At 47.3% G+C, this 26,148-nt stretch overlaps 1 protein-coding gene across 2 annotated transcripts in view; it reads left to right on the forward strand.

Annotated features, from left to right (window-relative positions):
* LOC126548054 (uncharacterized protein CG3556) overlaps positions 1-26,148 on the forward strand; it is a 109,902-nt gene that overhangs the window by 24,618 nt on the left and 59,136 nt on the right. Inside the window, exons 2-4 of one of the 2 annotated variants that reach the window (XM_050196134.3) lie at positions 7,601-7,838; positions 16,343-16,587; positions 18,146-18,315. In XM_050196134.3, coding sequence (XP_050052091.1) covers positions 7,601-7,838; positions 16,343-16,587; positions 18,146-18,315 — 653 coding nt within the window. The remainder of the gene's footprint in view (positions 1-7,600; positions 7,839-16,342; positions 16,588-18,145; positions 18,316-26,148) is intronic. The other variant, XM_050196136.3, reaches the window with a different exon arrangement.

Here is a 26,148-nt window from a genome sequence, read left to right on the forward strand (position 1 = left end):
CCTTCGTTAGGTCCAGCTACGTGACGCTTGCGCGTTTTCAAATCTTGGTGCATGATAGTTGAGACAGCCTCTACATATTTTTTTTCTTATCTGCTGTCGACCCTCATATAGTTAAATCGGACGCCTCGATTCTGTGTCTTCTTCTTCACATATATACATATTATATATACTTCATATATACATATTATAGGTGTGTGTGTGTGTGTGTGTGTGTGTGTGTGTGTGTGTGTGTGTGACATATATATCTGGCAGGACGAGGTATCCGGGTCCTGTATAATATTGTCGCGAAGAGAGTATACCACGGGCACCTCTTATTTCTTTCCACGAATATTGTGGGCTCCTCGATGAGGGGCAGCCTTTGTGCAGAAATAACAGCGACGGCACCTCGGGAATGTGCTCTCGCCCGGCCGACGCCGCCGCACCTGAGACGTGACTACGTGCACGTGTCACGCCCTCTTCCCACGCTCGGTTGTATCAGGCGTCAAAAATTGATTAGTTATGGCCGAATTGATTTTGTATGCGGAGTGTTTACGCGACCATTTTTTGCCTCTTAAACTCTGGCTCTTATTGGATGCTGTTGGCCTGCCTGATTGGTCGAAATAACCCATTGGTGGAGAAGCCTGCGCCTTCCGCCTGTCCGCGGTTCTTTCCCAACAAGAATCTCCATCTCTCCCTTGAATGCTGCAGAAACTAATTTACGGAATGGTTTGAATAGTTTTGAAGAGAGCAAAGAGACAGCAGCTCACGGCGCCACTTCACCAAGGGAGACCAGGCCATTCAGGCAGGCCATCGACGACGGTTATGTCATCGTTTTTTATATAAATATGTGTACAGTGTAAACTTAAAGTAAATGCCAAATTAATAAACCTAGTTGTTGGAATGCTACTTCTCGTCGTCGTATCTGCGGATCCGGACTTGCCCCTGCCGGAGCTCATCCCCCTTCATCTTCGTCTCCCTGGTGAGCTGATGCGTTTGATCCCTAACAGCTGCGTCCCTTCGCTACAAAGTAGTGGAGGTGCGTGGTAGTGAAGACCCCGCTCTGCAATCATAAGCCGTGATAACAAATGTCCAGGAAACTCCCTATAATAACTCTACTATAGTACCGAACCCCCTTCAGTTTTCGCCACCATGTCTACCCCTTTTATCGCACCGCCAATCTTCAGAGGCGCGCCAGAAAAATATATCTCCGAATGGCTTCTTTGCTACGAACATGTAGCGTCACTCAGGAAGTGAAGTCAAGCCACAAACGTTAAATTTTTGTATTTGGCATTGGATGGGAACGCAAAAAAGTGGCACATCACTCAAATTTTAACGGGGACCCCTAATTCATGGGAAGAGTGGGCAACGTTACTAAAAACGTCTTTCACCAGTCGCCACTCAATCGAAATCGCATATTTGCGGCTGCAAAACCGGACCCAGCTACAATCAGAGTCCCTCGAACAATATTACTATGATGTTGTGCAGCTCTGCACCAAAATTAATCCGTCTATGACTGTAGAGGAGTGGTTGCGGCACCTCATGCGCGGCTTGAGCCCGGACGTGCTGGAGCAAATCCTTATTGCAAACCCGGACAGCTGCTCTGCCTTCCTCCAAATTTTACAGCGCATTGATGTGACAGCTTTTTTGATGGTGAACGCGTCCCAGCCACTACATATCGGCACCCATTTCTCTGCCAGCCAGCAGTCGTGGTACCCATAAGCGTCGGCACCTCCCGCCGGAGTGACACCGGCTGTAGCAACAATGCAGCCGCCTCCGACATGTGTCGCTACCTGCGCTGCGGCAGAGCATCATTGCCCGCGAGGTTCCACTGACCGCGATAGGGACTTCAGGGCGATCGCAGACTCTATAGCCGCATTATCTGACCGCCTGGAGGCTATTGAAGAAGATGCACGTCGTCCTCCAGTGCCTTGGCCAGCGAGAAATACCCGTGATGATGTCGGGCGACCACGCTGCCAGCTATGCGACCGCATCGGCCACATCGCGCCCCAGTGCCGGCAACAGTTGCAAGAAAACGGACCCCAATAGAAGGAGCAGCGCGACGCTCTGGATGAGCAGCTTGGATGACCAGGCGTAGGAGACCCGTCCGGCCGATTATTTCGCAGTTTGCCGAAAAGTCAGCCCCTCGCATCGCCTGTCCGAGCTAAGTGGACTGACGCAGTGCTATGGCAGCGCTCCCACTTTGAGCAGAGAATCTCCGGCAGACTTTCCCGACTTCCGCATGATTCCGCACCAGCAAGCGAAGAAAATCCATTACCGTTGCTCGTGCTGAATCACGTGGACATTGGGGAAAAGCAGAGGGAGGATCCGTGGATGAAAGAAGTAGATAGATAGATCATGGGGTCTTACTTGCCAAAACCACTTTCTGATTATGAGGCACGCCGTAGTGGAGGACTCCGGAAATTTCGACCACCTGGGGTTCTTTAACCTGCACCTAAATCTAAGTACACGGATGTTTTCGCATTTCGCCCCCATCGAAATGCGGCCGCTGTTGCCGGGATTCAATCCCGCGACCTCGTGCTCAGCAGCCCAACACCATAGCCACTGAGCAACCACGGCGGGTAATGAAAGAAGTGATATAGCACCTAGAGCAGCCGAGCGCGCCCATTGTCAGGAAAACGAAAAGAACGGCGCGGAGCTTTCGGTTGATCGGCGGTGTGCTGTACAGAAGAGCGAACAGCTTTCATTGAGGTCGAATGACACTCGTTTTCCCAGGGTGTTTGAGGTCGGAGGTGTTACAGCACTTTCATGTTGATAGTTCGGCGGGACACCTCGACATCAGGCGCACCTGGGGGAAAGTTCGCCGCCGTTATTTCTAGCCGAAGATGTTCTCTCATGTCAGCAAATACGTCCTCTCCAGCTCTGACTGCCAGAAACAACCGCTCACCCCCAGAAAGCCAGCCAGTGCCGCCGCCGAGAGCACCTCGTCCTTCAGAATGGAATTCTTTGCTATAATATATCGCAAATTCAAAACACATAAACAGCTGCGCTCAAGATTCGAACAAGGGAGCATCGTAATGGTCGGTTAAATTTTTTCCTGGTTAACCTCCGTGGTTTTCCTGTGTGTCTACCTTTCTCTTTCTCATCGGCTGTCAACCCATTGCTTATCCTAATCTACCGTCAACTACTGGAGATTACAGCGTCCTAGGCGATCACCGAGGTCCACTGGCGTCTTGTGAAACTGAACGGAATCGCTTTCCCTTCAGCACCCTTATCTTGCGAAAGAAGCACTTTGCAGAAATACAGCCTGAAGGTGAAGGGTGAGCGCTATCGCTGGATGGCCTCGAGTGCCGCCAAAGCGGTTGCGTCTTGACAACTACCACAAGATATATAGCGAAGACCCACTGGTCGTTCTCACGGATTAAGTGTAGATAAGGCCTCCTTGTTGCGTTCCTCTTCAATAAATTGTTTTCGTCGTGGAATTCATTTGCCCTTTTGCATACCAGATCGAGATACACAATAAAATTTAAATGAATACTGCATTAAATATTATTACTCAATAATTGTAATCAGAAAACGTTATCATTACAGAAAACCATCACCAAGCGATCCCTACGAGCGTGGTTCAGTGTGATTCATGCGAATGTTCTATTTAGCGACCCACATTCAATGATTTTGTTGACTATAACTTTCTCTATAACTTCAGATCCTGCTTTTCCTCATCTGGCGTTGAGGAGCGACGCGACGCCTTTGTGCAGGTGTTCGCCTATTCTGCACTGCCTGTTTCTCTCCCTTTACATCCGCGATGTGGCGATTGACGGGCTGTCACTCGCTTCTCGCCCCATTCCGGAAGGGCCAGTGAGCGACGGGACACAATTTTTCAATGGCGTCCGGGACACTGCAATATCAGAGGGAATGACCACTCCGATGAACCCGCCGATCTGCACATGAGAGTGGTCAATGTGGTTTGATTCCGCTTTCGCGAACTGTTGCTGCGGCTGGGCTGTGATCAACGTCCCGTGAATGTAACTTGCCCTTGTAGGAGTCGAACGTTTTTATTTATTCATGTATTTCTTCACAGGTCTCTTGTTGAGACATTACATGAGGGAGTGGGGAGTTAGTGACAAAGAAAGATGCTATAAATTACAAAGGGATATTTTCGATGAGTCGCTTGAATGCAAGTGGGTCGATGATAGTGGCGAATTCGGTGGGCAGGCCATTCCAGTCTCGTGTTGTGTGCAGAAAAAATGATTGCTGAAAAGTCACGGTATGGCCTTGTGTTAGAGTGAGTGGTGCGGGCAATGCGATGTGCTTTTTTTATGTACGGGTTGTCAAAATGGAAAGAATGGAAAAATTTATGAAAAAGGTTAATACGTGCTATTCTACGGCGTGAGGGTAGAGAGAGTAAGTTTATTTGGGCTTTTAGTGCTGAGATGCTTGAATTGTACGAGTAAGTTGACAGAATAAATCGTGTCGCGCGGTTCTGAACCGACTCGAGGGCATTAATAAGGTTATTGTGGTGGGGGTCAAAAATAGCATCGGCATACTCCAGCTTGGGCCGCACCAAGGTTTGAAACGCAAGTTGTTTAATAGGGGCAGGAGTGAGGAAAAGGTTACGGCGTAGATAACCTAAAGTGCGATTAGCAGAATTTATTACGCGGTTAACATGACAGGTCCAAGTTAAGTCACGCGAGATATACACACCACGATATTTGAATGAATCAGTTGCTGCAATCTACATGTTATTGATGCTATAATTAGGCATATCGTAATTACGACGGCGATGAATAGACATTAACACGGTTTTAGCTACATTTAAAGACGTGAGCCAAATGTTACACCAGTTTTGTATGCGCGATAGGTCATTTTGTAACGCCAAATGGTCGGTGGGGTTAGTAGCTGCTCGGTAAACCACACAATCATCTGCGATGAGTTGGATATGAGAAGAAATATTACAAGGCAGGTCATTGACGTATATTAAGAAAAGTAGGGGACCAAGTACGCTACCTTGAGGTACGCCTGAAAGCACGGGTGTCAAGGATAAAGAGTGAGTTAGCGTATACGAACTGCTGACGGTTAATTAAAAAACCCTCGAATCCAGCTTCGAACACAAGGATGAATGTTAAGACGGGATAACTTTATTAACAGACGACCATGAGGGACCTTATCGAACGCTTTTTCAAAATCTAAAGATGTTGCGTCAGTCGGGATGTTACGAGCTAGGTTTAAATGTAAGTCGTGCAAGAAAAGAGCAAGCTGGGTGTCATCATTTGTCGATTATGTTTGTCGTCCCTGTAACCACAGCCATATCCACCGACTGGGTTAGCACGACTCGAACAGACCATGTTGTACCAATTGCGGCTCGGCATCGCATTTACTAACTCCTATGCATTCGTCTTTAGAATGGCCGACAGTCAAACGCGCAACACATGCAGCTGTGACGAGACACTCACACACACTGCTAGCGCTATAGTGCCGAGAGGCAAGCGAAGTGCACAGTGTCGGGCCGACTTTGCAATCATTCACTATAAGAACAAAAGGTTCTAAGCCAGTGTCCCCAAAAAGGCCCGCGCAGTAAACTTTATTCATGCTGTTGAAGGTTGGAGCGCCTCCGAGTGTTCTGAGCTGGAGCGCGGCGCTTTAAATGAAGCAGGTGCATGTGTTCCGAGCGCTCGATTTCGACCAGCCCAATGTGAACAGCACCGCGAGAGCGCTCTAGAGCGACTAGTGCGATGCACCATTACTGGCATGTAGCGCGGGGAACCATAATCTATCTATCTATCTATCTATCTATCTATCTATCTATCTATCTATCTATCTATCTATCTATCTATCTATCTATCTATCTATCTATCTATCTATCTATCTATCTATCTATCTATCTGTCTATCTGTCTGTCTGTCTGTCTGTCTGTCTGTCTGTCTGTCTATCTATCTATCTATCTATCTATCTATCTATCTATCTATCTATCTATCTATCTATAGAGAGAGGCTGATTGCAAAATTGGAATAGAAAAGTTTGGAATAGCTTTACGTTATAGCGCCCTTGTTTAGAGCCTAAACTTAAGATATGCGCCTTTCAAATCAGCTTATTTGAGTTGTCAAAATTTTAGTAACGACAAAACTAGGCGTCATAAATAAATTTTGGGTTTAATTCACGGGCCATACCCACAATCTAGTTAAGAGGCACGCCGTAATACGGGACTCCAGATTAATCTACGCACACCTGGGAGTCTTTAACGTTCAACGAATGCATGGCACACGGGCGTTTTTCCATTCCGCCCTCAGCCGAACGCGGCCGCTGTGGCATCGAACCTGCGACCTCGGGTTCAGCAGGTTAACGCCGTAACCACTCAGCTACATCATCATCATTATCATCATCATCATCATCATCAGCCTGGTTACGCCCACTGGAGGGCAAAGTCCTCTCAGCTACGCTGGGGGGTAAAAGCGCCGCGGATATGTAAGGTGAATCGCATGCAGAGAGAACTATTGAATTCCGGCTTAAGACATAACCATGCGCCGCGCGCAGCCTCACCTCGGACGTCGCGCTGTTTGCCGTCATACTTCGCCTTCCCAAGGGCCAGCCAGCTCATCTAAGTCCCGCAGTGGTCAAGCGGGAAGTTGCGAACGGAAGGTACATGAAGTATACAATTAGGTGCACGTGCTCACAAGCCGGACATTCCTTGTGGAAGGCTGTCAGTATAGAATTCATTCAGCAGCCTGTACAACATGCGAGACTAATACTCGGCTATTTTGGCACTATCGCTTTGGGAACACAATGACCATTACATGTGCATGCTGTATGAACGGAAGCCTTGTAGAGAAAGAGCACAGCATGCTGTGTGGACATTCTCACTGACGATGTAGGCTTATACAAACCCTTTACTTTTGTTTAATTCTTGTTTAAGCATTATTCTATAGAGGTGCAAAGACACTGAAACAAGTCCATCCTATTGGTGTGCCACTGCAACAAACGCCTGACAAGAAAAAATCATTTTGCATTCCCTCCATCTTTAATAGACACGAGAATCAAAGGAACACTGTAAAAAATATTACAGTAAATGACGAGAAGCATCTTGGCAGCTCTATTTCCAAGCATTTGACGGTAAAAATGACGGCAGGCCGTCATTTTGCTAGGCTTATCCCCAGGACGTACTGCACACGGAAGCCAATCAAACTGCGTTATTATCGCAAGCAATTTTCTTTTTTTTTTATGTGGTAATTGCGCTTCTCTCCTTCCCTCCTTGTTCACGGAGGAGATGCAAACGTCTTGCCGAAATGACGCCGGTGGCTTGGCAAAAATTATAAAAGCATGACGGTTAAAATAACGGCTGGGTTTTACAGTGTAGGGGGAAACGAGCACGCTCTTTGTGCGCAGGAAAATACGTGGAACGTCCGTCATACAAAGTTTCTTATTAGTTATTCAAACGAACACTCACGAATGGCTAGCCATTTCGTGCACAGCAATTTAATTCCAGCAGGAGCTCTTTGCATCGGCGACCGTGGCGCGCAGATATGTTCCGGACATTATAGTTTCGCGTTCACCTTTCACGCTCCTGTCACCGCGCGGCACTACGTGCTTGGAATTCGCTGTCTTCGCCGCGCTGTCGCATTGCTCTCCGGAGAAGTGACGCGGGTGCGTCCCTTTCGCGGCTCTTTAGACGGGCCGCCGGACTCGCAGGGGCTGCTGGCCACCGAGGAGGAGGCCCTAGGACGTGCGCGATCCTGGCTCAAGACGCACCCGTGCCACCAGTACAAGGTCCCGGCGGGCCCCGGCGAGGCGCATCAGCGGACGCTGGCGTTGGCGCTGGTCGATCCGGCTTTCTTCGACCGCTGCTCGGTGGAGGCCCTGCTGCACGTGCGCGAGCTGCAGCACCAGCTGCTCGTCCAGCTGCCCACGTACGCTATGGGCTGCACAGTCGGCCGACTCCGAACGCCTGCCTGCGCCGGCCGCCAAAAGGCGCACTGGGCAGAGTGAATAATAGCCGGAATTTGTCAGGAGGCAGCCAATAAGCAACGACGCCTCGATAACTCTGGCTCTCTCTTCGCCTAGCTATTTGCGATGTCGGTTTGCTCGTGCAACTAGGCATCTCGGCGCTCATTCTGTTTTTCTTCGACAGTGTAGGAGAGCAGCTGTTGCCATGTTGCTGTTGTCGTTATTGTTGTGCTAGTAGCCACGTGCAACAGCCCGTCTTTCTTTTCTTTTTTGTGCGACGCACTAGTCCCGCAGTGATGGAAAATAATACCACGTGTTTTCATATAACAATGATGCGGGGAAAAATGGAGTGTTTCCTTCGTGGCAAGGACGTCTAGGCAAATTGAATCTGGTGCAGTAACAGTTCGTCCTCAGCCAAACGACATCCTTGGACATTTATTTCTGTACGTGAAAGGGGGATGTGCCTCGAGTAAAGATCTCCACGCAATTATCCGCCGATATATATATATATGCATATACAGTTGTGGCTGAGGAAATCACGTTGGCCCTGGTAGGAAAATGAAGGAAAATAGTGTGCGACGTCCGTTGGATTTGCCCAGAATATTTTACTGACGTTTCGGCTGGTGAATCAGCCGTTGTCAAAGTATATCACGTTTGACCTGCAGCTTCCTTCTCTGTTTCTTACGGGCACTCACTCAGAAACGCATACATTTGCCACACCGCAAAAACTTGATCTGCAGTAACCTTGAGACCGGCTTGTCCACTACTTGGGATTGATGCACTGTATTCACAAAACGAAGTGCCTAAAGCTACGTCGGACGTACGTGCGAACAATCCAGTTTGTTGCCTTAAAGGTACATTGTACTGGCCGATCCATACAGGGGTAAGGAGGACGCTCTTGCACAACCTTATTCCGCAAAGATTCGCACCACTTTCAGAATGCAGTGGTTCGAGTACGCTCAAAGCTGCTTATGATACACGCATACCTTCCCGTCATCGTAAGTGCCAGCTTGGAACCTGCACGAACAAGATGGAGGAGTACGTGCCGTAGCGCATTTCGTTGACAATCAGGGCTGGTTATTCTAACGAAGGAGGCGTTTACAAGCGACTCCATGCGTTAAATACGTCATACGACCAGAGGTTAGAGTAGCATGCACGTATAGCTAGCGCACAAGTATCGACCTTCGAAACGCCGAAATCAACAAAAATAATGCGGCAAAGACCTCAGCAGCTTTTAGGCAGTGGTTAATGACAACCAGAAAAATGTGTTCGCCAGCTTTATCGGTGGCCTTAGCGGTAACGTCTGTGCCTGCCATGCTGCGGTCCAGGGTTTGATTTCTCTTCGGATCTTAAGTATTTCCTCAGTTGTCTTGTTTTTTTCTTTTCTTTATCTCAGTCTCAAAACACACTCGCCCTTAGATCTGACAACGCCAACTGATAGCAAGCAACGCGTCCTCACGGCCGCTCGACAGCCAGGCGTAATGCACCGTCGGGTCATACGTATGTGCAAATACGTTTATTCCGGTAAGAACGGGGCAAGAAACTTGCTCAAATACGTGGCCCGATGGTCCAATGCGTGTGTCAGTGCGGCAGCACGGATGACAGCCTGCTTCCTGTCGTCTTGCCTTGCCAGAATTAAGTGGCGAAAACGCTTTCGCCACATCAAGCTTACTCTCGTAGCCAAAAATAGAAACAAAAGAACAAGACAACTAGTAGTAATCTGGTATCCAATCCAGGTACCCAGCATTGCAGCCAGAGACTTTGCCGTAATTCTAACAAAGCGGCCAACTTGCGACAGTTTCTGCACTTGTAATAATAACTACTGACTGCAAACTGTTCACCTTTCTGACGCGTGATCTTTGTTGATTTAGGAGTTTCTAAAGACCAATTTTTGTGCGCTTTACTCAAGTTCTAGTCTAACCTTCAACATAACGCACTGAACATATAAACAGCCACTGCATGTTTCGTTAGAAACGCGAACCCTCAGCCGTGTTGGCACTGATTACCAGGGAAGTGAGCAGCTACTGCACGTGTATTGTCGATCACATTTGCGCAGAGCCCCATCCATGCAGCGTTCGCTACTCTATGTAGACGAAGCTAGCAGCATCAAAGTGGCAGTGTGTGCATTCTACTGACAATGCCGAACACGCTTTTAAACGAAAGCAGAACCACACTATAAAGTATATTTCCTTAGAAGAAGCAGAAATTTTCTGGCAGCTGCCTCGCCAGAAAACTTTTGTAAAGCTTCGTTTTCTATATTTCATTTGTTTCTCTTATTTAAAAAGTTTTTTTTTAATTTTACTTCAACATAATTTTTCGTTTGTTTGTTCGAAAGCAGTTGGCTCGTTTGTATTACAGGAAAAGTTGTTCTTTCTGTTTCAAATTTTTCTGGTATTTTACTTTTCTTTCTGTTCCACGGTACTTGATGTGTAACGACAATGTTCTGTCGCCATGAATAGTGCGCAAACAAGGAATGTCGCTGAAGCCAACGTTTTGGCAAGGGCATTTCTTTTCGTGAGGACGAAGAGAACTTCCCTTGTCGAAACATCTGCGCCCAACATTCCATGCTCGACTACTGTTTATTACTTCTAGCCTCCATCTTCCTGTAAACTTCTGTCCTGTTTGAATTTTCTATCGCGCATCACAGAAACATTGCAAAATAACAAACATCATGCAAATATGCAGTTTGTTTCAAAACTAAAATTAGGTCTTTATGGTAAAAGCTGATTATATTTAACTGTAGCGCAAAAAGACAATTCGCATGTAGCGAAGATTAGTTTTGAACAGCCGAACTTAACAAACCACTAAACTTAAAAAACGTAGCACTCGTGTGCATCTTCGTTCTTTTTGCTTTACTCAGTTTTATTGCGCTGCTGGCCAATGTGTTCAGCGCTTTTTCTCTGATTGGCTGTGAGAAAGAATTTGTAATTTAGGGTATTGTAGAAGAAAACGAATTTTTGTTTCATTTTACATCAGAAGATCCTTCGAAAGATAAATATGAAAACAGGAATACCAATAGAACCGCTTATGTGCAGTAGGTTCAAAATACAAGCAACACCAGTTTTCCTCCAGTTGTTATAACAGCGTAAAGGTCAATTTCCAATAAGTTTCCGCTTGCCATGGATTGCAAGTATAGGTAAAAAAAGGAAGGAGAAGAAAAAGTACATGCACTTTCAAAGCAAGGAAAGCGAAGTAAATAAATGCGTACGCTTTTCTATTTAATAAGCCCTGATAGCCAGTTTACTAAACTCTCCCGACCTTGTCAATCAATCATTTTTGAATCAGGGACCACGTGCATTCGTGCACAATTTTGAGACACGATAGCGTCAAGCTGGGTGTGCAGCGTGTAGTAGGCTTCATGCTAGGCGTGAAGAGCGTGTCATGTCACAGTGCCCAGATGTTGTAGAGGGCAGGTTGAAAAGTTGTTTCTATTTTCAAAATGCAAATACAATCGAATGCTTTTTTGATCCATAAGTAATCTGCTTTTAAAAGTCAGATATCGGTCACGTCTGTCATCGCTGACTGGTGAAATACCAAAACTCTTCTCACCTAAAAATGTTTTTTTTTCTAATTTCTTTTTAAGGCTTGTTTCTTCTTTTTATAAACCAAGGCATCGGATATTTCATGCAGCCACGCGTGACAGAGAGTAGGTGGCAACTATAACACTGAGGTAAATGGTGCAACAAAGAAGGGCCAGGGTACAGTTGGTTTCACAGAGAAAATAGAATAGTTCTGTTGGAAGGCTGGGCTCGGTCGTCCGGGTCACCAATTTGTAGGAGGCGGCGCGAAGAGGTCGCCGCCGTGGCCACGGTTTATTTAGGCCGGCCAGCCACGGTGCAGCGGGATCACGGCAGTGGCCGACAGCGCGGCCGCTCAGGTCGAGCGCGCTATAGCGTGTTCTGTTCTCGCGCTACCTGCGCGTGAGCCCTCGTCATCTACGCCGGCTTTGGAGGCGATAGTCGCGCCACTACAGTTCTTTATTGTAAAGCGAGAAAAACTGATGAATGTATAAGCCACATGAAAACAATAGAGAAACAGCGATCTGCTTACTGCTCTACAGAGAACCAGCTTACATATCAAGTCATAATTATGCCGAAAAATTACTCAAAGTTGCTTCGGCATTACGTTGCGCGCGTAAAGGACGCTCGCGTTAAAGCTCAATCTTGCATACACCTGATTATGGATACAACTCTTGGTGCAAGGTCATGTTGCTTGCTTGAGGGCAGGACCTTGGTACCTCGTCAGTGTGTCACGCTGAAACTGACCCGGAAAACAACAGTGCGTGGTGCTTTATTATACATATGGCAGCAGCAAGATTGTACAGAGCTCAGTGCGACGCTCTTTTAAATTTTTTGTTGTTGTTAAAATTTATTAAAAAAGCCATGCAGTGCGCGTGTATCTGAGTACGGTGTGTGAAGTCACTTACAAATAATTTTTATTGTACCAGCCAGACGACTACTGATTTTGAGGTAATTGCAGAATATTAGAAGGTGGTTAGTTAGTCAGTGCACCGTATACACTTTAAAACAAACAGCACTCGCCATGGGACAAAAAGTACACAGACCCACACACACAACACAGAGACTACTCCGTGTTGGTGGTCGCTGTTGGCTTCAAAAAATGTATAAATACAGAACATTGCACTGACAAGCAAGCTTCAGTTTATTTTTGTCAGTATGCATTAAGCTAGATGAGGTGTGAACCTGAGGTTAATGGAGGCGTCTGTCGTTTTCTTTTTTAAGCATACATAATGTTAAGCATACATAAAAGACACATTAAGAATAGTTCTTGCTTCATTTTAAAGGAGCCAACAATCAATCAAGACAAAGAAAGCTAAAAATCCCATGTGTGGGGCTTCACCCATACAGCTGCAGGATTATAACTACCACTCTCCCATTATTTTTGTTCTTTTGTTGCTTTGGTTTTTGCGCATATCACCTATTCATGACAAATTAACAAACCGTTTGTGCAACTCTGGTTCAAAACCTTTTGAAGCACGCAGTCAGCTAGAATGTGATACTAAGAACGAATATCCACATCCTCTCAGGACATACTTTGTTATAACTCTTCTAAAAATCTTACTATTCACTCTAGGACACATTTTGATATATTGGAATCGAAGTCGATTAGCGGACAAGGAATGCGTGTTTAGTGAAAATAGTTATTCAATGACTGGATTCATGTACTTTCATTTGAATCAAATTGTGCTTTTTCACGTGCCCTGATTTTAGTGTAGTTATGTGGCCCCAATTTGTGTTGCTGTGTTTCTGAGTTGACTTCCAGTTTTAGTGTGGCATTAGTGTACTTATGCGACTGGACTTTGCCTTATTGCGATTAGCAGTCTGCTTTTCATTATTATGCATTGTGTTTAATTCTTTTTTCTTTTCATAGCTCTATGGGAAAAAGAGAAGCCGGTGATAATTAAAAGCGACATCTCTTAAGTGCCATATAACAATAATAAATAATCGTAAATCTAACACTACTTTCGAGGTAAAGATGATCATCGACCATTAAAATCATCATCATTATTAACATATTTATGTCTACAGCATAACGAAGGACGTAATCGCACATTACCCTTGTTTTGCGCAACTTGACACCCATTCTATCCCTTTCGAGACCTTTGAGATATCCGGCCTTAAAGGATGCACTTCATAGGCGTTCCACCTTACAGCTTACCGAATACCTACGCGAACAGTTTCAGGATGAGTTTACCACCGCAAAAATGGGTCTCCAATTTCTGATTACACGTCTATATGTTTCTGATGATGCATAAAAGTTTCATCATAAACTTAACAGCTAATTACTTTTAACATCATGGTGGCAGCAGTCACTCAGTATAGAATGCACATCACGATTTTTGCAGACAAACCTGTGCATATATTCAGCTTACATGCGTGATGTATTAACACTAAAGACTGTTACACCAATTTTACAGCAGCCACTCAGTAGACACTACGCACAGGAATTTCTGTCAATAAATATACAAGAGTTTTCTATTGCGTTCACTGATTAATAGACACATCATAGATATATGATCTCACCCATACACACACTTTCCTAATTTATATATATATATATATATATATATATATATATATATATATATATATATATATATATATATATATATATATATATATATATATATATATATATATAAAGCTCTCGTGTGTCGTATTTTCTACGTCTCGTATATTGTAACGTTGAACATCAGAAACAAAAAAATAGGAATTTATACTTAACTAGCAGTTATTTGCAGCCTTTACTATACACAACACTTACACGACCCTTTGAATGCACTATATGCATCTCATAGAAATCGCACTTCGGCTATTACAGCGAAGCTGTTAAGGGCTACTTCCCCCCCTATCGTGTCCGCGAGCAGAAAAAAAATCCTGAAGATAGTGCAATGCCGGACCGACCCGCGGCGGAGGTGACGCAGGCGTTAAGCCCTCCCCGTACCTGGGCCGATCCCAAAGATAGTGCAATGCCCGGCCGACCCGCGACGGAAGTAAAGCAGGTATTAAACACTCTCCATACGTGAACAGATCCGAAAGAAAGTGCAATGCCGGGCCGACCCGCGACGGAGGCGCAGCTCTGCCATTGAGGGGCCCACATACACAACTTCGCTGGTCATACTTCTTCACACAGTGGAAGGGAAATGAGTTTTCTTCTTTTCCAACAATACTGACACGTGTATTTGTTTATCTTTTTCAGGTGGCCGCTTTTAACTGTCTAACAAACGTTATCGCTAAGCGCGGGACGCGCCCGCAAGTATCGGAAGTTTCTCGAATGTTTTCGATGGTTCTGTTGTCCCCGAAGCTTGCGTAATATGACTGCATGTGCGATGCGAATTGTGTAGAACTTTCTGGAAGACATGCGGGTACCAGCAATTACTATGGAACCTTCGATGACTCGTGTATAAAAGCTCGACCGGCAGATCAGATTTCGACGATCGCCGACCGTGTTCGCCGCTATCGCTGTGCTTTGAGTGTAACTTGCTTTTGTGGGCATAAGCTCACCCAATAAAAAGTTAGTTTTGACATTCACAGTTTTGCCGCTGTATTACTCACCATCGCTACTACGTGACAATATCAAGCAAAATGTCTCAAGGTAGAAGATAGTCCCGATACTGTAAAGTGGTGGACACATTACGGTAACTGCAGGGTATTAGTTGCGTGAAACAATGACACATGCTGACTTTTCTACTTTCTTCTACTAAATATGTTACTGTGGTCTATTTTAGGCAAGTTTTTTCTATATATTTCTCATTTTTGTGGTCTGTCATTTATACATTTAGTTATTCTTCGTTATAGTCAGGAAGTGAGACTAGCAGACGACAGGCAAACGATTCTTTGTGGCCACGGGCATGATGGCAGCATATCATTGCGGCATGGGTATTAGCATCCTTCACTGTGCTGTTAAAAATCGCAGAAAGTACACCAAGGCACGCAGTCTAGTGTTCCCACTATTTTCAAAATGAAACGACGTAGTCATCTGCCAGGAAAATTATTTTCCCACCGTTAACGCACTAAAACACTCGAACCTTGGCAAACGAAGCAACGAAATCAATGGTGGGTGCCATGTGCCTTTATATCCGGCGGGTTCACATGTCAGCATATCACTCGAAACAAATAAAATCTCACGCGCGTTTACGGTCCGCTCTATTCAGACGTATTGCACACATCCGCTGAGCGGTAACGTTAGTGAGCCTGTGCACAACGCTAAACCGTGCCTGTACTAGAATTGTTTGTAAGAAAGCATTATAGCCAATCCTGGTGCTGGTCCTATTCTTACCGCAGGCGACAGGTCAATTGCAAAGAACGCTTACGAACGAAATGCTTTATCAATTCAGCCCCCGATTGAACGGAGCGTGAGGGTGCGTCCAGTCGGCTTTTTTGTTGAAATGTGGACAAGCTGACAGCGCGTCGCTCTCTTCTCAGAGAGACGCGCTTATCAAGAAATCGAAATCTATGTATTTCTAGGAAGTGCCTCAGCGCGTGAAATCTAAGCAGCGTGGATAGTAACTGACGCTCAGCAAAAACTGACCAATAACACGTCCAACAACAGGATAGGCTAAAATTTGCTTTTACAAGCGATTCTAGCGTAAGAGCTTTTCGTGAATCCCAAAACGCTTATGCGCACTGCGAAGTGCCGTCTGCGACTGGCAGCCTTCCCGCAGTGCTCACGGACTAATTCTTCTCACCACCTTTTTATCACTTAGTGCCCTTGAAAAATAGATGTCCTCACGCTTCCTTGTGGGGCGTTCGAGTGATAGCCCGCGCCATTAGCGAGAACCTTCATTCTATCGAACACTCATGGTGACAGACAGAAAAGTTTCAGTGATAAACTCGAAGGTTATTCATTGCTTGGCAGCCCCGTTTCAATACTCAGCGCCTCAACGTCACTATAAGGGCCGATGGTGATGCCTCGCTGAACAAATATTCTTGCGTCCCGCCGACAGGACTGCCGAGAAGGGACAGCTGGCGCTGCACGTTCTGGCGCTATCCGCATCCTGCCAGCCTATACGAGACCCGAGAGGCCGCAATCTTGCTGCGCTACTGCGGAAGAAATCGTCCGACCCTGTTCCGCGCAACCGCTTCTCAGAGGCCCTGCAGCTGCTGGCTCTCTGCTCGCTCGGGGACCGCGGCCGCAAGCTCACCGACATGGTCATGGCGAACGTCCAAGAGCTGGCAGCCGAAAGCCCAGGTGACGATACGCTCGTGGCTCACGCGCATCCATCAGAGTGGCTGGCCATTTGAGCAGCGTACTTTTAGGGCCCAGCTGCTGTCTCCTGCGTGGTTCGTGACGGCAGGTCGGAAGGATGAGATAAGAGAGCGTCAGTTTTAGGTTTGCAAAGGCGCCGACACTGCGCCGCGGTCACCGTCACCGTTTCCCAGATTTGGTTCTCAGCCCTTTGGAAAACCGCGGAACAAGAAATATATGAAAGGGATGTTTGTTTTTAATACATCGTGATGTTAATTTTTTCGAGACGACACACGCGCTACTAGATCCGTAATGGTGATTCCATTATAGCGTAAGCTAAGCTAATGAGGAACCAGAAAGACACACAACTGAGGAAATCACTCGTTCTCTACAGCATGGAAACTTGTACGCTTTATAACCCACATTATATATATATGGATGATCCACAATGTGGCTCAGCCTCTAGGGCGTTCTTCGGGGCGCGTCTTCTGAAGCAGTTCGCATGCTACATCGATTTGCAAGAACACGCGCGGGCCAATTGTCGTAGCGAACGTATAATTAGAAAAATGTATGACCCAATGGCGAATAATTTTCAAGAATGAAATCTTGTTCTAAATTCGGGCCCTGGTTGTATGGTCAGGGCATTGATTTCCGAACGTAGTGACCGAAATACCCACGGGTCCGAAACGTGAGGAAAAGTGTATGCTGACACTTCGGTTGCTGCTGCCGTTTAAGAGCCAGAACTGAGATGTATTCATCGGGATTATTTCTGTTATTGCATCTTTATTAACTAACATGCAGTTATTGAAGCGAAGCTGCCCAATTTTTCGAATAATCTTGTGCAACCAAGCGTGAATGATCACTAAGACGTCGCTGAGAAAATGCGTGCCCTTAATTCAGTCATAACCCTACTGCTGAAACTCGCGTGTTGTTGCAAAGAATCATGCCGTGTGCTCTTGCAAAGCAAACAAAAATGGCAATGAATCACCCGCTAAAACCTGGAAATGTCATCAAGTAGCGCCGACCAACCTTTCTGGTAATACGTGCTTAACATCAAATTCCGAGTTCTGAGTTATTTATTACTCATCAGTCATACGGACACACTATGCACAACCTGTGCGGCCCCGTAGCCAAAGGATAGCGCAGGGGCCATTTGAAAAAGGTACAGAGGACAAACTGTCCTATAAATATTTTGTTTCAAAATACAGCAAAGACAGAAACGGCAATCAAATGCGAGGAGGTACAAAAACATGCCGCGGGGCGTCAAGAGCAAAGAAAACAAATTACGACATAGACTCAGACGTGTGAATGAGGTTCTTCAAACATAAAAGTGAATAGAATAATAGCAAGATGCAGCACTTCTTAATAAGGTGTCTGTGAGGTCAAAAATATTTACGCGGTGTTAATACAGGAAAAATTTCAGTCGTCTCAAACCAACCGCGATATATACGGTACAGAATGCACAAGCGCACTTTTGAGCGCACCGATCCAGTGCTCTATATACGTGTGCTAGACAAGTGTGCGGACGACGCATATACATTGAGTAAAATGTGGATTGCAGCTGCTGTCATGGACTCCCTTGCTATCAACGTGTTGGCCATGGCCTGTTTGACCGATAACGAACTTGGAGGTGGGTCGGCAGCTGTCCACGATGCACTCAGACCTCTAGCCCAGCTGCAGCAACCAGACGGCAGCTTCGGGAACGTCCACACCACGGGCCTTGTGACGCAGGTGACAGATCTGAAATTCTCCGATAAAGTGTGTGAATGTCAAATAGCAAGCAAGCGCTTCTAACGCAGGTTCATAATGAATGCACGTGTGAAGCCGATCGGCTCCTGTTCTTATTGGCTGATAATGCCTCACGCATTATTCGTTGTACTGGTAGTGCGCGTGCATGTATGGGTGCGTGGTTTTGATTCCAACTTAATAGTTTTTGTATTTAGCAGCGTTGCCAAATGACATAAATGTGACTGAAGAGTTGAAGCTACTATCACAGCACCAATTGTGTCCTGCCTGTGATGCGCAGCCTGCAGAATTCATCAGCAAGATTCGTGATTTTTCTTTCTTCCAATCTTTCTTTCTTTCTTATTTTACTTACAAGTGTGCAAGTCTTATGTACACACTCATAAAGAAAACATGGCCAAACAAGTGCCGCCAAGTCGTCAGCGCTCACTTACGTATTTATTTTCGTAAACAAATAGGAACGCAGGCTACATGTAATTCAGCGCCTTTACTGAGAAGCTTTCGGTTGCTCAACACCGTGCCGAAGCATGAGAAAAGCGTGGTGCGGCCATCGGGCGATGAAAGACCACGGCCACACTGCTGTGGACATACTGAAGCCGCTATACCACTTGCAGCCGATCGGAAATACAAGTAAATAGTTTATATTCGCAGGCAGGCCTCCTGCGAATACATTCGGGGCCACCAGTGCGCCGCGTGTGCCCGATTGTGTGGTCGTTGTGCAAGCGAACATCGTACACATCAAGCACAGTACAGTACATGGGTGTTGCGGAATCGCATATTGTTTGTTGCGACACGCGCAGCTGCACACGATGCTTACGCCGGCAATGCGAGAACGTGGGCGTCGTATGCGCGCGACACCCTCTCCGTATATTGCTTCGTCAGACAATAAAGGCAACCACGCTGCCGCACGCACAGCATCCCCGTCCTGAGACTCGCAGCCCGTTTTATTTTCTTCATTCTCTCCACGATACAGAAGCAATTTGTGTTATGCCTTTCCCGGAACAAATCATTTGGCGAGACACGGTATTCTCTGACTCTTCGACGAACACGTTATTTCAAGCGCTTTGAAAGAAGGAAATGTAGAGCGCGTAAATAAAGTTTTGAGATAAAAGAAAGCGCCCTTCCGTAAAGAATGTGTAAAGGAGAGAGAGAGAGCAATATATCTTTATTTTCTGAATCGCTAATCCGAGTCAGGACCCGGTTCACCCTAGGTGGGAGGATTCCTTATTCCAGGAGCCCTATGGCTTGGGCTGTCACATTTTGCACGTGCCGCTACCACCACCTTGCAACACTACCTTCAGACAGGCACCAAGCATCATTCTCTAAAACTATCGTCAAGCACAACGACAAACTTCCCTCGGGCTTCACCGCTCCATCTAAACCAGCGATACCCCCTTGGTGTCTTGTCAGCCCCACAGTCCATCTCAGCATACCAGGAATCGGAAAAAAGTCTGAGCTGTCGTCGCCTGTGCTGAAACAACTGTCTCTGCTTCTTCTGCACGAGAGGTACGCGGACAGTGCACATATTTATACTGATTGTTCCACAAACATTCAGTGTTCGTCCGGTGCTGTGGTCGTCCCAGCAAGAGCTATTACCATCAGCTTTAGGACTGACCACCCAACGACATCGACATCTGCGGAACTAGCTGCTCTTCGCGCTGCACTTTGTTTCCTCAATCGAGAACCACCTCGACAATGGTCAATCTTCAGTGACTCAAAGGCAGCCCTACAATCTGTGCTATCAGCTCTGCGTCGCGGGCCATTCGAACAGCTCGTGTTCGATATTAGATGCCTACTCCATACATCTCATGAGAAAGGACATCACGTGACATTTCAGTGGCTGCCAAGTCCCTGCGGCGTCATAGGAAATGAAGACGCCGATAAAGCCGCTCGGGCAGCTCTTGAAGACACACAGGAAGAGGCGATACCACTTTCACGGTCCGACGCAGCCAGCAGACTTCGAGTGCTTGCACGGGAGATCACGCTCTCTCTATGGTGCACACCAAGCGTTCAGACCAACCGGAGCAATCGTCAATACGACCTGCCCTCTCTGATGCATCTTTGTATGCCATCTGGACTCCGCCGAAGTGAGGCCACCCTGCTTTATCGCTTATGGCTAGGGGTGGCCTTCATGAAATCTTACTCATTTCGCACTGGAATGGCCGACAACGCTCTCTGCAATGCCTGTCTTTGCGAGGAGACGCTGGAACACATTCTGTGCTACTATCCTGAATATAATGTTCCAAGACAGTCCCTGGCGTCCGTTCTAGCGCACCTTGACAATAGACCATTCTCAGTTGCAACTATTTTCGCATATCACCGACAGAAGACATCGCAGCTGAAGGCGACGAAGGGACTTCTTCGGTTTATGAAGGAGACGAACTTGGACAAGCGGCTGTGACAGTGATGTCACTTACCGCGAAAGAGTGACAGACTGTAACTAACGATGTGTGTGCCGTGTTATGTGCTCCCTCTATCTCTTCTCCCAATCTTTCATCCGCCCATCCCGCTCCCATGTGTAGGGTAGCAAACCGGTTAAGCTAAACTGGTTAGCCTCCCTGCCTTTCCTTCTCCACTTTTTCCTTCCTTCCTTGGCCCGGGCGACGAGACTGTGTTGGTCTTCCAGGTCGCCTGAGGAAAACTGGTGGTGGTGCTATAGATCTGCGGTGAGTCGGGGTGCTCTTCTTGTGCTTCTATAAGGCGTCCTTGTTTGGAGTCGCCTTGTGGATCTTGTGAGGTGGGGTATGTGGATATGTCATGCAATGGGCAATCTCGGAAACCATGTATTGCAGGGTGTCTGGGATGTCGCAGTGAGTGCATGTGTACGCGTAGTACGTAGGATAGAGTCTGTGCATGCTTATTCTAGGTACATGGCCGTTTGTAAGCGGCGGAGGACGACTTTTTCCTCTTTACTCAGATTCTTGTGTGGTGAAGAGTTCGTTGTTCTGCTGAGTCGGTGGGGTCGCAGAAGCTCGGAGTACTTTAGGGCGATGTCATCAACTTGGGTGGCCAGCCTGTTGTGTGATGGCAGGAATGCCCGGCTGGTATGTTTGCGGGCAGCGGCGTGTGCCGCCTCATTTCCTATCATGGCCTTATGGCCTGGAATCCAGTTGACGTCGGTGTCGTGGAGCGGGGCGCGTGCGATGTAATTTCGAAGCATCTTTAGTGCGGCTTCTGATATGCGTCCTTTTTGATAGTTGTGAGCTGCTGATTGGGAATCTGTTAGGATTACTGCTACTTCAGGGCAAGTTGTTACTGCCAGAGGGATTGCCGTTTCCTCTGCAGTCTTGGCGGCTTTTGCTCGATGACAGCTGCGAGTTCTTTGCCTTAGTGATCCATGATGCTTGGGCAAAGGCGTTTCGTTTCATATACCGGCTAGTATCGGTGTGCCTCGTATCAGGGTTTCTCCCGCATTTCTTGTTGAGTGTGCGGATTCTGTTTGTCGACGCTCCTTAAGATAAGCTAGATGCATATTGCGCGGTATACTTGCAACACTGATACAGTCCCGGAGTGCGGGTGGGATTCTTGCTTTCTGGTCTGTGTCGGCAATGAATCTTTCACTGTAATTGAGATAGTGCAAAAGTGGACGTCCGGTGGGTGTGAACTTGAGCCGCCTTAGTCGGCTGATTTTATGAGCCTCGGCAAATTCTTCCCATGTATTGTGGACGCCGAGCTTGAGGAATTTCTCCATTGATGCCATGGGTGGGAGGGTCAAGCCGACTTTGACTGCCTTTCGAATGATAACATTGGGTTTCTTGATTTCAGCCGGCTTGAGTGTGAAGCCGGGAGTTCCGTATGTGATACGGTTAGTTAGGAGGGCTTGAATTATTCTTAGTGTATCTTGCTCCTTAAGTCCACTTCTTTGGTTTGTGATCCTTTTGACGAGGTGCGTTACTAGTGAAAGTGTGCTCTGGAGACGCGGAAGAGTGGCCGCCTCAAATCCGTCCTTGTGGATGTGAAGTCCGAGTACGCGAAGAGAGTCGACTGTTGGGATCTTGGTTCCGTTGAGCGAGACGCTAGGATCGGGTTCGATATACTTGTGTTGTTTTCCGCATGTCCGTGCTCTCAAGACGAGAACCTCATACTTTTCAGGTGCGCATTGGAAACCGAAGACTGGGAGGCATCTTTCGATTGTACCGATGGCTTCTTGTAGATTGCGTTCTTCTTGTCCAGTAGTAGGTGTTTTGGTCCAGAGCCTAATGTCATCGGAGTAAAGAGTAGGACATAGGTTTGGGAAAGCGTTGAGTTGTTTTGATAGCTTGATTATTGCGATAGTGAAACGGAAGTGTGAAATAACTGTGAGATAATCGCTGTGGAGGTTGCCGACGCCTACTGTAGCTGTTCGGCGCGTCTGCTGATGTAGTCATACATCCGGGCTCAGAAGCCTGTAACTTCGGGGTTGCGGAGGATGGCTTCGTGACTCACGTTGTTGAATGCGCCCTTTACATCGAATGCCAGGATTGATTATTTGCACCTGTGATCAAGGTAGTCCAGCAGGAGCAGGAGGACGTCCTGCGTGAACAGATGCTGTCGCAGTCCGAACATGTGCGGAATGTGTGCGTTGTCCTCGAGGTATGGTGTGAACCAGTCGTGCATCATGTGCTCGAGAAGTTTGCCCACGCAGGATGTGAGGGCGATGGGAAGGAGGTTGTCGATGCGAAGAAGTTTGTTGGGTTTGGGGATCATGGGGACCTCCGAACGCTTCCAGGCTGCTTGAAGGTCCCCTTTTCCCCAGCAGTCGTTGTAGTACTGGAGCAGTTCAGTGATGGCCGATTGCGGGAGGTTGCGTAGGACCTTATTAGTGATTATGTTCTTGTCGGGGCTGGTGTTTCTAGTGAGTTTGGCTAAGGCTGCTTGGAGCTCTGTTGGCGTGAAGGGTGGTCAAGGTCTGGATTTGGTGTGCCTTCGTATGCCTTTCCGCTCGCCGACTAGTGGGCTTGTCAGTGCTAATTTTCTGCCAAGTTCACGAAGGAAATCATGCTCCGATCCACCATTGTTGTGGATTAGTCTGCGCAGATCTTGCTTCTGTCGCGTTTTGGTTCGATTGGTAGCTAAGAGAGTGCGTAGGAGCTGCCAGGTTTTTTTGGCGCTGAGTGTTTCTTGTATGCTATTACAAAAGGTGTGCTAATCTTGTCTGCGAAGTTGCTCCGCGTAATCTTAGGCCTGCATGGTGAGAAAGGCGATTCGTTGCTTAAGTTTCCTATTGAGTTTTTGTCTCTTCCACCTCTTCAGGAGGCTTCTTTTGGCCTCCCAAACATGAAGCACATGCGGGTTGACTGCGGAGGTGTATGTGCTTAGTTGCATGCTCTTGGTGTGGTGTTCTGCGGTAATGAGAAGGCCCTTGAGCCAATGCTCGATGTCGTCGATTTGTTGTGTTCCCGCGGAGATTGTCTCTGAAGGACTTGCAGTCTGTTAGTCGCGTAACTCCAGTCTTGGTCGGTTTTCGGCTGTGGGCGATGTCAAGTTGCAGAATGTGGTGGTCGCTTCCGAGCGGCCCAGGGGATGTTCGCTGTGAAGGTTAGGTCCGGGTTTATATCCCTGGAGACACTGTTTCCGACTCTCGTGGCCTGTAGCGGGTCGTTCCAGAGGGTAAGCCTGTGTTGTTGATCAGTGTCGTGTACTCGGGCTCCCTTCTTGGTGGTGTTTGGATAAGCCCATGCTGTATGTGGGGCGTGTAAATCTCCCATGATGACAACTTGATGGCCTTTCATGCGTTTCCTGAGTTCACGGATAAAGTGGTCGAGTTCCGGAAGTTGGTCCCGAGGAGGGCTGTATATGCTGGCGAGAAAAAGGCTTTGCTGCGTTTTGCTGTCTGAAGTAGTCTGTCTATGAGGATTTGTTGATTTTGGAGTTTGCTCTCGAGTACTCTTGCAGCTACCGCTTCTGCCGATTGGACGCTGCAGGCATTGCCGGAGCTGCCGGCCACTTCGGCATAATTCACGCGTTTTCGGGAACGCGACCGCGATTTGGATCGTGATCTTGACGTGGGTCTGCTACTTCTTGTGGTGCTACTGGTGATGTTACTTGAGTTGATAGCGTGTCCATTGGCAGCGCCTAGTTCAGGGAACTCGTCGCGGTTGGAGTTCCATCGACTGCCTCATTCTTGGATCCTATTTTGCAATTGCTGTCTTACTTGGTAGGGTAGTGGGTTACTTGAGCTTTTTTTACATTCTTTCTGAGCCGTTTCGTTTCTTTCTTCGCAAATTTGCACGTGGATTGGCAGTCATGGTTTGGGGATTGGTTTCTTTTGATACGTTTGCAACAGAAATTTGGGGTTGGTTTAGAGCAAACGTTTTCACGTTGTCCGAGGTTGCCACAGGTTCGGCAATACTGAACTGACTTACGGTAAGGTTTCCATCGGTAGTCGCCGCTCTGATAAATGATGCTGTAGGGGACGTGTGGGCCTTCAAAATAGATGACCGCCGCCGTGGACTGTCCGAGAAGGCGGGCGTTGGGGACTGTATAGCGCGCTGGCGCTAGGATTCCATCCATTAGCTCCGCACTGCAGGTCCCAGGCATGATGCAGAGGATAACACCTTTGCTAACATCTTCAGGTAGACGCAAGTTGGCGTTTACGTTGTAAATGTGCCTCCAAGCTGTATGTTGGTGATCTTGGCTAAGTATTCAGCGTAGTTCTTGTTGGCTGTACTTGCATTACTGAGGTTTTCTTCTTTTTTGCATTTGTACTCGCACGTTATTGAGGGATTCTTTTTGTAGTATACCACTGGATCTTCCGACTGCGTGAGTGACTGCGACGAGTGACCATTTTGCGCTGACTTCTGCTGACTCAGTATGCATTGCGCTTGTTTCTTGTCGTTCCCTTGACGTCGCGCACGTCGCAGTGTTTCTTACTCATCTTAAGGTGTACCTGTCAGCTGCAGCGCCAGCGAGCGCCGAGCCTCCTCTCCGGCTCACAGTGCACGGGCGATGCCTGTTGCACATGCGGGCCTGTTGCGCATGCGTGCCTGTTGCACGAGCGGCAGTGAGCGCTGTCGGCCTCCTCTCCCTCCTCACCGTGTGCCTGTTGCACGTGCGACGGCGGTTCTCCCTGGCGGGCCGGTGTGGTCTTGCGCAGTGTTACACTCAGCAGGCGCGGGGTGGTGGATGAAAATGAAGCTCGAAATCTTGACGAAAAACGCACTCACCTTTAAAGGGAAGCTGAAACACTTTTCGAAAAAAATGAGTTCTCTGCGGCATTCTACAGTTGTGAGTCCCCTGAACACGAATATCTGGTTCAAAAAGGCGGAAACAAACGCAGGCGGCTGTTTTTTCAAGAAAACGCGCACCAGCGCCTCAGGGCAACGCGCTAACGCCGCTGTTGCCCGTGATTGGCCGGGGCCGCTGTGACGTCATTCGCGGCAGTCGCCGGTCGGCGCCGCCATTTCAGAGCATAGCACGCTGTTCTGTTCTGGCTTCATAGCTGAGTTGTAAGCATTATGGAACGTTCTCGCTGTCTCGGACAGCTTGTATTTTCGCTGTACATGTTCGAACCGACAGCCGATACAGAAAACTATGGCGGCAACGGCGGCAACGACGACGTTGAGTGTGCCAACAGCGAGAGCGATGTGTGCACCTTCTCGCGCGTTGGAAATCTTAGCTGGTACGTATGTTTTTTGTTTTTTTTCATGTAGCTGCACGTTCCAATGACGGGAGGAAAAATGCGCTAAAGTGTCACTGGGAACCTGCTGCTGGAAGAATGCCGAAGCACTAACTTCTCATTAGATTGTAAACACGGGTGCAACTCCGCGATGTCAAGCACCTTGCCGCTGCTTGTCTAAAGTACCGTGGTTTTTTTTTAGTGTTGATACACGATCGCGAACA

Source organism: Dermacentor andersoni, chromosome 1 (assembly GCF_023375885.2).
Source record: "Dermacentor andersoni chromosome 1, qqDerAnde1_hic_scaffold, whole genome shotgun sequence".
Lineage (NCBI taxonomy): Eukaryota > Metazoa > Arthropoda > Arachnida > Ixodida > Ixodidae > Dermacentor > Dermacentor andersoni.